This window comes from Ziziphus jujuba, chromosome 11 (genome assembly GCF_031755915.1).
Source record: "Ziziphus jujuba cultivar Dongzao chromosome 11, ASM3175591v1".
In the NCBI taxonomy this organism is placed as follows: domain Eukaryota; kingdom Viridiplantae; phylum Streptophyta; class Magnoliopsida; order Rosales; family Rhamnaceae; genus Ziziphus; species Ziziphus jujuba.
In genome coordinates this window covers 15,299,829-15,312,680 of record NC_083389.1, presented here as the reverse complement: position 1 = coordinate 15,312,680, position 12,852 = coordinate 15,299,829, and the positions used below count along the sequence as shown (strand labels likewise).

Sequence of the window (12,852 nt, the reverse complement as noted above, 5' to 3'; positions counted from 1 at the left end):
GCACCGGAATCCGTGCACGTTGACCGAGGTTGACTGTTGACCGTTGACCAAAGGGGTCAAAAGTTGACTTTTAGACTCGGTGGGAATATCGAGATGACTAGGGCACCGTGGCGAAGTGCACGATGCCACGAGTTCGTAGACTGGTAGCACGTCGAAAACGGAGCTACGGTTTGAAAGTTATGGACGAAACAAGTTGCGGTCCAAACTGTCCAAGGGGTGCCGGAGTTGACTTTTTGTTTATGGGGAATTGAGCTTTGACTCATGCATGGTTGTGAAGTGCTCGTCGATACGAGTTCACAGACTAGCGGCACGCTCAAAACGGACATTCGGTTAAAAAGTTATGGACGTTTGAAGTTTACCGGATACCGTATTATTTTAATATTTTTTTTGGGTCGGTGAACAGTGAAACGCCACGTGTCAGTTTCTGATTGGTCCACGTGGCATGAACAGTGTCACGCAGGGTTTTAATTTTGAAAAACTCTCGGGGAAGAGAGAGAAAGAGAGAGAAGAGAGAGAGAGAGCCACCGCCGGCCACCGGATTTTGCCACTGTTCCGGCCGAGTTACTGTACACGCGCCGGACAGAAAGCTTGCCCACCTCATTTCCGGCAAAACCTCCAAATTTCACGGCGAACGGCCGCCGGACGCGCCCGGATCGGACGTCCGAAGTTTGGCGGCGATTTTTCCCCCTCCACCGCCGGCCACCGCGAATCGGCACTATTCCGGCCGATATACAGTACACGCGCCATACACCCAGCATCCTCTCCTCAAGTCCGGCCTACCCACCAAAAATCACGGCCATCGGACCACCGACGCGCCGGGATCGGAGCGTTTTCCGGCGAGGGGTCGAAAATCTTCAAACGGTGATTTCTCCGCCGTCCGACCTCCGTTTTGCTCACCGTCGGTCCCGTTGGATTGCTCTCCTCACGATCTACAAATCTGCAAAATTTCACAGCAAACGGCCACCGCCGGAAAATACTGTTCCGGCGACGGTTGCCGGTGACGTGGCGGCCCGCCGGAAATTACTGTTCCGGCGAGTACCCGAAAATTTCCGGCCAGCTCCAGTCTGCAGTGTTCGACCTCCTGAACCCAAATCCGACTTCCGTTTCCACCAATTCGCGACGGTTTGGGAGAATTGCGGAGCCGAAACCCGAAAAGCTTCCCGATAAAATTCAAACCCCGTCGGGTACGATCATCGAAAATTAAGATCGGATCTGTGATTAGCATCACTCGAGCTTCGATTCGGTATATGATTCGTAAATTTTAGTTATCGTTTGTATTTTGACCCCCCGGGTACCGGGTATTATTTACCCGAATAAAATATTAATTTATTTGACTGTCTGTGAATTTTGTTCTAGGAGCACCGGTGAGTCGTAGAATTGATCCCGTAGTGGATCATGGGTTAATTGCGTGCTCCAGGTGAGTGACCCACCTTCAAATTAATTTTGGGGAATTTAATTGATGAATATATTATGTGTGAATTAAATATTTGGAATTTAATTTCTATGTGCCAAATATTTATTGGATTTATTGTAGAAGTATTTATGAACTTATTGGATTTAAGAAAATGCGAATTCTACAAATTTATGCCGTGTGGAATTATTTTATGGTTTTGAGGATTTTGAAATTGGTGTGGTTTTAATGGTAAATTGGGCACGATTTGATTTTCAAATATTTCAAGGAAAATATTTGGTTATGTTGGTGATTTCAATTTTTATGAAATATGCCCATAAAATATTATGGGATTTGATTATGATATTTCGAGAAATTATTTATGCTTGGAAAAATGTGGATATTTGAATTGATGGATTTGGGAGTTGGTGGATTTGAAAATCATGGAATTTATGGTATGGATTATAAGGAAATTGTGGAGAATTTCCCGGTTCAAGCGGATGGATTATGCCCGCTATGCTTATGAAAAATGTGAAATTTGTTTTATGATTTAAATTTATGGATTTTATGATTTTTAGATGCACCGTGCACGTACTGGTGTTCTGATTATGTGATATGGTATATGTGATATGGTTAGTGTGCACACGGTTGTGATTAGCGCGCAGGTGGGTGTGATTAGCGCGCAGGTGATGTGATTAGCGCGCAGGTGGGTGTGAGTAGCGCGCGGTTGATATTATGAGGGTGTCCTGTGGATGCCATCGGAGAGGGCGGCCACCCCCCTTTGGCCGGGACACCAGGTTAGCAGCGGCGCTGTGGGACGCCACGCGACCGTATGCCGGTTTCTTTCTATAACCTCCTGTCTGGCGGTACCTTGGGACGCTGGGTACTGTTGGCGCCACTGGTATATAGTGGGTGCATCAAATGATTTTCAGAACTGTGTTTTAAAAATAAAATGTTTGGAGACTGAATTGGAATTAAAGATATAATTGTTACCGCTTCTGGTATTTAATTGATGTCTTGGTTTCGGGGAATATGGATAAAGGGTTTTGTGAAATTGTTTTAAAAGGGGAACCTTTCCAACTGAGAGAATTGTAAGGGTTTTGAGAGAAAATATTATTTCCAAATAATTATTATTTATACTTATTACTGTGATAATATATGGTATAGTAGTAGGGTCGCTCACTGAGATGATTAGCATCTCACACTCTTAAATTCCGTTCCTCTAGGTACCAGGTTGTCGGTGTTCACTCGGAGCGGACTTGATCTTCCTCGCTGTTTTAGTTCGGCAGTACCCTGTTATTCTTTTATTGCAGTTGTAATATTTCTTTCACTCTTGTTGTATTTATTTTGCACTGGATTACTGTATTTATTTTTTTTAAGTACTGCAATTTGTGGAACCAATTTGTAGTTTGTGGGAGGAATAAGGGGATATTTTTGAAGTGTGTTTTCAGTGCAGGTAAATTTGTGGTAAGTAAATCCCTTAGGGGAGGTGCTGCCGGATTTTCCGTTGGAAGGTTCGGTGGTATTTCCCTGGGATCAGGGCTGTCTAGGGTTCCGGAGGAGGAATTCTGGACGGGTCTTGACATAGTTGTGATTTATCGGTGGTATTTCCCTAGGATCAGGGCTATCTAGGGTTCCGGAGGAGGAATTCTGGACGGGTCTTGACATAGTTGTGATTTAACAATAGGTCATATTTTGGCTGAGTGGTCTAAGGCACCGGATTTAGGCTCTGATACCAATTGTTAGTGCTATCATAATATAAACAATTGAATACGCATCAGTTATAGCACTATAATTTAGAATATATATATATATACATTGTATTTGATATACTAACCTTTTAAATACAGCTGTTGAAATCAATATAAAGTTTCTTCAAATTTGCAAAACAGAAAACATGTAACATCCCGTCCCAAACAACATTGGAATTTTCTTCATGTTGACTGAGGTTGACCGGGTTTGACTATCGTTGATTGAGAGGGGTCAAAATTTGACTTTTTGATCTGGATGGAATTTCTCTTTGACTGGGGTATTGTTACAAAGTATGCATCGATTTGAGTTCATAGACTAGTAGCACATTGAAAACAGAGCTACCGTTTGAAAGTTATGAGTAAAACAAGTTGAGGCCCAAAGAGGGCAATATCACATACGGGTGGTCTGTGCTGTCATAGATGGTATCAGAGTCGGACCCGGATCGGTGTGCCAGGGAGGACGTTGGGCCCCAAAGGGGGAGGATTGTGAAGTCCTACATCGGTTGGAAAGGGGAACGAAGCATGGCTTATAAGCGTGTGGATATCTTTCCCATGCGAAGCCTTTTAAAACCTTGAGGGCTGGGTTGTAAGAGGATTCCCTAGGCCCAAAGAGGATAATATCGCATGCGGGTCGTCTGGGCTGTCACAGATGGTATCAGAGCTGGACCCGGATCGGTGTGCCAGTGAGGACGTTGGGCCCCAAGGGAGGAGGATTGTGAAGTCCCACATCGGTTGGAAAGGGGAATGAAACATGGCTTATAAGTGTGTGGATATCTTTCCCTTACAAGGCCTTTTAAAACCTTGAAGGCTGGGTTGTAAGAGGATTCCCCACGCCCAAAGAGGACAATATCGCATGCGGGTGATCTGGGCTGTCACACATGGATTCCCCAGGCCCAAAGAGGATAATATCGCATGCGGGTGGTCTGGGTTATCGCAGATGGTATCAAAGCCGAACTCGAATCGGTGTACCAGCGAGGACGCTGGGCCCCAAGGGAGGAGGATTGTGAAATCTCACATCGGTTGGAAAGGGGAACGAAGTATGGCTTATAAGCATGTGGATACCTTTCTCATGCGAGGCTTTTTAAAATTTTGAGGGCTGGGTTGTAAGAGGATTTTTTAGGCCCAAAGAGGACAATATCGCATGCGGGTGGTTTGGGCTGTCAAGGGGTCAAAATTTGATTTTTTGATCTGGATGGAATTTCTCTTTGACTGGGGTATCTTTACAAAGTATGTATTGACCCGAGTCCATAGACTAGTAGCACATTGAAAACGGAGCTACCGTTTGAAAGTTATGAGCAAAACAAGCTGAGGCCCAAAGAGGACAATATCGCATACGGGTGGTCTGGGCTGTCACATAACAACGTTACAAAAATAGTACCTAATGGACATACTGCTCTCTAATTTTTTTCTCTCAGGTTTTCACCAAATAGACACTATAGATGCCCCAAAATGCTAATCTCCATTGTATGTATCGTATTATTCTAACCGGTAACTTATTTCCAATTTTTATATATATATATACAAAATAATCAATAAATAATAATAGTAATATATATATATACAAAATAATTAATAAATAATAATAGTAATAATATAATATATATAATGAATAATAATAATATAACAATAAAAATAGAGAATAAATCAATCGAGCTTTTAGAGAGAATGAGTCTTCTAGTCCAATGGGTCAATCAAAGTATTACAAAGAGTGTATGCCCAAGGACTCTACTGAAAAATGTTGATAAACAAGCAAATTCCATTACTAGTATAAGCAAGTCTTGTAAGTAAGTCACATGATTATGGCTAGTTCACATGAAAAATCTAATATAAAATTTCTAAGTAAGGAAGATGCATGGTGAGAAACTAACAACTACTTATTATTTTTTAAATTATTTAAAATTAAACAAAAGCTAAATTTTGCAACCTCTACTTGTAATTCTTTTCAAGAAATTTAGTTTAAAATAGTTTACTCCAAACTTGAAATACATTTTCTTAGAGAAAATTTGTAACATCCTATCCCAAAAAAAGGCCCAAATTTTCAAAACTTTGATTGGTTTTGACCAACTGGACAGTTTAAAGATCCTAGGTTTGACTTTTTGTATGGTCAATATTTTAGGTTGACTGATATACCGCTGTGTAGAGGATGTCGATATGAGTTCATAGATTAGCAGCATGCCAAATTTTGAATTACAGATAAAAAGTTATGGTTCTAAAAAGTTTTAAATATTAGTTTTATATCAGTGTCCAAATCATTCCTAGATTTTTATTTGTTAGTAATCCGAGGCTCTACATATATGTTGGGAAGCGTGTCTAATAGGAAACAAAATGCAAAAATACTTGTTTTCCCCCCAAACCTGAGAAACTTCTCTCCAGATCCATGAGTCCAAACTATGTCACCTTGAACATGTTTAATTCCCAACCAGGTCACCGCCATTTTTTCAAATTTTGGCCATGATCTATCTACATGCACCAGCCATATTTTCGGCCAAACCGTCTGTCAACATGCCAGAATCAGCCGCTTGAAGTCGATGGCGACCGTTTCTCACTTTCCGGCAGTTTAGCTATTTTTCGACCGTTCCAGGCCAACCCATACACTGCTTGTAACAGCCCAGACCACCCGCATGTGATATTGTCCGCTTTGGACCCAGCCCGCATGGTTTTGTTAAAACGCATCGCAAGGAAAATGTATCCACACCCTCTTTTAAGGCATGCTTCGTTCCCCTTTCCAACCGATGTGGGATCTCATAATCCTCCCTCCTTGGGGCCCAGTGTCCTCCCTGGCACACCGATCGGGTACTGGCTCCGATACCATCTGTAACAGCCCAGACCACCCGCATGCGATATTGTCCGCTTTGGGCCCAGCCCTCACGGTTTTGTCAAAACGCGTCGCAAGGGAAAGGTATCCATACCCTCTTTTAAGGCATGCTTCATTCTCCTTTCCAACCGATGTGGGATCTCACACTGCTCCCCCCGTTTTCGTACCTTTTGAATCCATTCCCATACTCTATTTGTCAAGATTCCTCGTCGTTTGAAAGATACGTTAATAGGAGGTTTGGTCGAGTTTTGCAACAAGTTTTTCGACCACCGCTAACATTTTTCAACTGAGGTAAATACACCATTGTAATCCTTATTTTTTGGGCTTTTCATTGATATAAAATTTGTGAATTTAAGATATTGTTTGATAATTTTTTCATTTTTGGATCAATTAGTTAAATACTAAAAAATTTGGACTGTGTTTGGATAAAATTGGTCAAATTGGACAAAATTAAAGTTAGATTAGTGTAACTAGATATTAATAGGACCCATTATGAAAAACCCTAATTTTGGATATTAGGTCCTAAAGGTATGCAGTATAATTGAACTGCTCGGTGTCCAATTTATGTAATTTTATAGTTGTACAAATTATTTTAAGACATTTGGTACACATCAATGTCATTGTTTAGTTGTTGGAGCCTGAGAAATATTTTATTATATTATAGGTACTGGTGTTGAGACTAGAGGCGATCCTGAGGAGGAGCAAGAGTGAGTATTGACAGTGCAGTGAGTGGTTATATTTCTAAAATATTTTGGGCATGTAGTATAATATATATTTGGTTTGAGTCTTTTACATATATATATATATATATATGTATCATTTGATTTAAATGTTTATTTTATGTATATGTGAATATTTGCTTTTATATATATGTTTGTTATTATTTTATATAACTTTTGACAATATTTTAAATGGTTTCCAATTTTACTGAGTTCATAATGGACTTATGGTATTTAAATATCTTGGTATTTAAATTGAGGTTTTAATCATTTTGGAAAATAGATCTTGAGAAAGCGAATTGTTGAAAATTTTATGTTTTTAAGCATGTTTAAGTGTTTTATAATTTTATGTGCTTAAAAATGGTTTATGTTGATATATATTTTACTGTGGTATTTATAGTTTTGGCATTAAAATATGATTTGGAATTTTTAAAATATTTAAGCAGATTGTTGAATTTGAATATATGTTTTATGATATAGTAGTGTTTGAAAATGTATGATCTTACAAGTATTGTTTTATGGATACTATATTGTTTATTTTTAATTGATGCACCATATAATATCAATGTTTCAAATCAGTATTATATTATAGCATGCAAGTTTGCCACGATACCTGTAGTAAAACAAGAGGTCTTGAGAGAAAGTCTTATTGAAAAAAAAAATATTATTTTCCTAATATACTATACCACTCATTGAAATTTTTCTATTTTACATTCATTCTTTTAGGTCTAAGCAATTGGTTGGTAGTCTACCTTGCGCACCGTTTGTTATTTTGTACTTTCCACAACAACAATAGTATTTGTCTTTCTTTACTTATCATTATAGACCTATTTATATTAGTTGTACTTCTAAATTTTACAAATACTTTTAGAATGCTCTTATTTAGATATTTGGTACAGTATTGACCGTACTATGTATGTATAGCATGGCATGTAGTATGCCGAGTTGTAATTGTAGACTCTAATCGTGGATTTGTATGCTCTTGTGGTTTTATCTTTATATTGAGATATTATTTTTTATGATATATGTTGCTTGTCTGCGGTTTAAGTTTGGTTCTATAAATATTTCTTTAGGGATTGCCTAGTAAGACTTTGCCTAGTAAGACTTTATTAGGCAGAACCATCTAGGAGATCCAAGGTTCCCGGAGTGAGTCCTATCAAATTTCTTGTTCATGGAAATATTTTTCCATATATTTTCCATGGAAACAAACAAAAGAAAGTAAGAATATTACCTTATTAGATCCAAGGGAGCAAGAGTGGAATCCCCAAGATTAGCCCAATGCCTTTTCATTACATACCGATTGGCAGCCGAAATCTTTCTTAGCACACCCATCAACAATCCGACCTCATAATCTACACAATCCGCGAAAAACACATTCGGGCACTCCGACAAGTCAATGTTGTTGATGCCAACGGTGGTGGCGACGACAAGACTAAGAGACGGGAGCAGCAGTAAAATGTAGGCAGTGATCGGAGGTCCTTCAATGGTACAGAGCATAGCTTGCACATATTGTGATGGACTGCCAAAGACTGGTCAACAGGAAGCTCCGTCTCCAAACCTGTCAAAAGATGAAACCTACTGGAGAATTCTTCCTCAGATGATGTGAGAAGTAGTGGTGGTTTGAGGACGACGACCTTTGGTAGTTTCGGACATCTGCCATCGTTTTGTTCTTCGGATAAATAAAATCTGTTGCTCTAGATAGTATCTATTTTTAATAATCATTTCCAATTTTTTGACGCCTGATAAATATTATAAAAAAAAAAATTAAAATATTATATTATATTAATAATTTGAAGAATAAAAAATTTGTGGAACCACCTTATTTGTTTTTTTCTTTTTTTTTTCTTTTTTTCTTGGGGATCGGAAAGTGCCATTCATAGAATTTTTGAAAGTTTTTGGAAGTAAGAAGATAGTTTGGCTTTTTTTTTAAAAAAAAAAAATAATTTTATATTTATCAAATTATTTATTAAAATTTTAATAAATAATGATATAGTGTTATATAATTGATTTTTCTTTTTATAATTATAAAATTTATATGTTAAATAATTATTGTTTTAAATAAATTTAGTAAATAAAGTATTACATTTTTTTTTCATTGTTTTTTCAATTTGCTAAAATGTTTCTCATCGTTGAGGATAAAGTTTCTGGGCATTAATATTTGTTAGTGGCATGTAGCAATTACTAATTAGAACAATTTGTTATGTGGAATTGACTCAATTAGTGTGCCTGTCTAACCTAACGGTAGTAGATTCGAAACATACGGTCAAGATTATCATCAATGATAAGAAGATAATATATATATATATATACGAAAATTTTATGGTGAGGACGGTCCGCATAGTATTAACGACGGTGTCTTAGAAAATCGTCACCAATACTATGAAAAACCGTCACCAATACTGTGGTCCACATGAGGACCGTCCGCACCATAGACGGACTGTGTATATATATATATAGAAAAATTCTATAGTGTGGACTGTCGTATGTGGATCTGTAGTATTAACGACGATTTCTTCAGAAACCGTCGTCAATACTATAGGTGCACATATGGATGGTCTCCATCATAGATTGATTCTGTATATATATTAGTTTTTTATTTAAAAATTTTAATTTTAAAAAAAGTGATTTTTTTTTTTAAATAGACATTAAATTCAGTTCCCATATCCATCGGCTGTCACTGTCACCGAATAGCTTGCATTTGAGACGCACTCGATTTTTTTCTTACCAAGTATATTTTTTAGTTTGGATTATCTTTTTGTGTTTATATATGCACAAGCGGACCAAAAAAAAAAAAAAAAACAATTAATTGTCCAATTGTGACTCACACAAAAGAAAAAAAATAGTGCAATTGTGGCATACACAAAATAAATAAATAAATAAATAAATAAAATAAAATAAAAGAACAGTGCAATTGTAATTCTTATTAAAAAAAAAAAACATTGCATTCTTTTTTAATATTTTCATTTACCTTTTCCAATTGCATACCCAATAATAAATAACGGGAAACTTTCAATATCTTGACAAATCATTTTGGTTTTTAATTGCATACATTCAAAAATCAATAAGTATGGACAAATTATTGGTAAGCCCATTTTAAAATATATTTAATGGATAAAATAATATTTATTAAAAATCTTACTGCATAAAAGCTGGCCACATAAATACTATAAAATTTCATTTTCTTCCCATCATGCTAAAACATATAGCCTAAAAGCTTGAGATAATTATAACCAATATTGTGGGTGTGCGCTTTTTATTTTTTATTTATTTTTTTTGGGATTTCGATTTTGTGTTCTGGTCTAATCGAACTAAGGATTTAAAATTAAATGTTGGTTGTCATTGTCATATGAATGATTATCAAGAGAACTAACTAAAATATGATACGATTAAGAAAAAGAACTATTAAAATTATAACTTGAAAAGTATAGGACAAAGAAAAGAAAAATAAATTGAGCAGAGACAAGCTCAAGTTCATAAAAAAGTCAATTTAATGTTCTAAATTAAACCGAGTAGCTAACTTTTTATCTAACTTAATATGATCAAACCTAGCTACAAAGAGGAAACTAAGGTTATACAGTTTAATTTCAAATTAGAACAAAACAGAACAATTTTATTATACATAGGATATATAACCAAATGTATATTATTAGTATGGCTCTGCATTACGCATAACCAAATTCTCTCTAACATACTCAGTTTATTTCATAAAAAAAGGAAAAAAAAAAAAAAACAAAAACACTCAGTTTATACGCGTTAAGTTATAAACAAAATGCATTCATTGAAGACATTGTATCGGCTGCAAGTTCACACTTCACAAACATTCGCATAACAAAATTGTATGCAACAAAGTCTTAGATTCTTGATCCTTGAGTCGTATAAGATAATGCTGCAGCCAAAGGCCAATAATATTTGTTTTACCAAACTCCCCATTTAAACCTCTTGGCGTTTTTTATCATCCATATCTCGACTTCTTCATTAATTATTGGAGTGCTCTTTCTAACTTACTCAATAACCAATTTTCTCCCTATTTTTCCTCCTCTCCAAACATACTGTTGTCTCTCCCTCTCTACCAAGGATATATATAATATCAAACACTTTACTCTTCCAAAACACAAAATAAATAAATAAATAAATAATAAATAAAATGGTAAGCAATCCAGCCCAGCCTCTGAAGCGAACGAATGAAAAAGAAGACAAGGGTTTGGTTTTCGACTCATCGGTTCTTCAACACGAATCTAACATTCCGTCGCAGTTCATTTGGCCGGACCACGAAAAGCCAGGCTCCGATGCACCAGAACTTGAAGTTCCACCAATCGACTTGAAAGGCTTTCTCAGTGGAGACAGCTTGGCAATCTCAAATGCATCTCGGTTGGTCAATGAGGCATGCAGGAAACATGGTTTCTTTCATGTTGTCAACCATGGAGTCGATCCCCAGCTTATTGAGAAAGCTCACAAGTACATGGACTTGTTCTTCGGTATGACACTTTCAGAGAAACAAAAAGCTCAGAGGAAGATTGGTGAGCATTGTGGATATGCTAGTAGCTTCACAGGGAGGTTCACCTCCAAACTTCCATGGAAAGAAACACTTTCTCTCCGATACTGCCCTGATGAGCAGTCCTCAAACATTGTTGAGGATTACATTGTCAATGTATTGAGTGAAGATTTCAGACAATTTGGGTAAGTAACACATCAATTTTACTCTATCTGCATATATATATATATATGAATATATTCTATTGGATGATATTGAGCTGTTTATGTTGCCAAATTTGTCTGACTATATGTAATCCGGATGAAATATATATCCAATGGATTATATGTAATCAGAAGTCTAACATCGCCCAATAACAAATCACTGTATATATTTATATATAATATTCACCAAGAAATAATTATAGTGGGTAAAAATCTTATCATGAATAATACAATACTGAGTACTAGTATAAAATGGTTGAATTAATGTCTTTCTCAGGAAGGTGTACCAGGAGTATTGTGAAGCCATGAACACTCTCGCTCTTCAAATCATGGAGCTATTTGGAGTGAGTCTTGGAGTTGGAAAAGAGTACTTCAAAGAATTCTACGAGAACAACGATTCCATAATGAGATTGAATTACTATCCAAAATGTCAAAAACCGGATGAAACACTGGGTACAGGGCCTCATTGCGATCCAACTTCCTTAACAATCCTTCACCAGGATCAAGTTGGCGGCCTTCAAGTACTTGTAGACGAAAAATGGCACTCCATAATTCCTCTACATAATGCTTTTGTTGTCAACATTGGTGATACATTCATGGTGAGCGAATTGTACTCATGACCATTAAGCTTTCTAGCCGGAAAATTTGTTTCATTAGATAATTTTATCCACATATTCTATTTGTTCAGTCCAGAAAAAAAATTCATATATATCTCCAATTACCACTTTGACCCAAAAGAAAATTACTTAATTTGGTAAGGTTGTTGAAACAGAAAGTAACGAAAGTTGAGCGTTGATTTTTTTCAGGCTCTTTCAAATGGAATATTCAAGAGTTGTTTGCATAGAGCAGTGGTAAACAACACCAGTGTGAGAAAATCTCTTGCTTTCTTTCTGTGTCCAAACAAGGAGAAGGTTGTAATCCCACCGAGAAGTTTGGTCAATTCCCAAAATCCAAGATTGTATCCGGATTTTACATGGCCTACATTGCTTGAATTTACCCAAAAACATTACAGGGCAGACGTGACAACCTTGATAGCTTTCAGCGACTGGATTAATAGACAGGATCAAATGAAATCGGTTCTATAAAAATTGTTATTATTATTATAATAATAATAATTATTATTATTATTATTGTCAGTAGTAGTACTAGTAGTACTTTTCTCTTTTTTTGGTTTTATTTAATTAAAATACCATCTACACCAGAAAGAGAGGGAAGTTCCTGTGATGTTTATGCTATTGTTATTATGTTATTGTTGGAGAGAACCGTGTAAATGAAAATAAGCAATTTGGAGGAATATAGAGGCGTAAAAGAGCTGGATTGTTTCTTTTTAATCTACCTTTTTGTTTGGTTTTGAAAGATAAGTCAGTTTAGTGCCGGTTATTTTAATCCACTAATGAATTTCTATACGCTTTTTGTTGACCATGCAAATCTGCTTGTTGACTTCTATAAATTGGTATTTATTATGTTTAACAGGTTAATGAT

The 12,852-nt window shown here is 36.5% G+C and overlaps 1 protein-coding gene across 1 annotated transcript; it reads left to right on the top strand.

Annotated features, from left to right (window-relative positions):
- The first annotated feature begins 10,819 nt into the window (after window positions 1-10,819).
- Window positions 10,820-12,455, top strand: LOC107432623 (gibberellin 20 oxidase 1-D). The gene is made up of 3 exons (XM_048465692.2): window positions 10,820-11,352; window positions 11,648-11,969; window positions 12,177-12,455. The coding sequence occupies exons 1-3, from the start codon at window positions 10,820-10,822 to the stop codon at window positions 12,453-12,455; spliced, it is 1,134 nt and encodes a 377-aa protein (XP_048321649.2).
- Window positions 12,456-12,852: the final 397 nt, after the last annotated feature.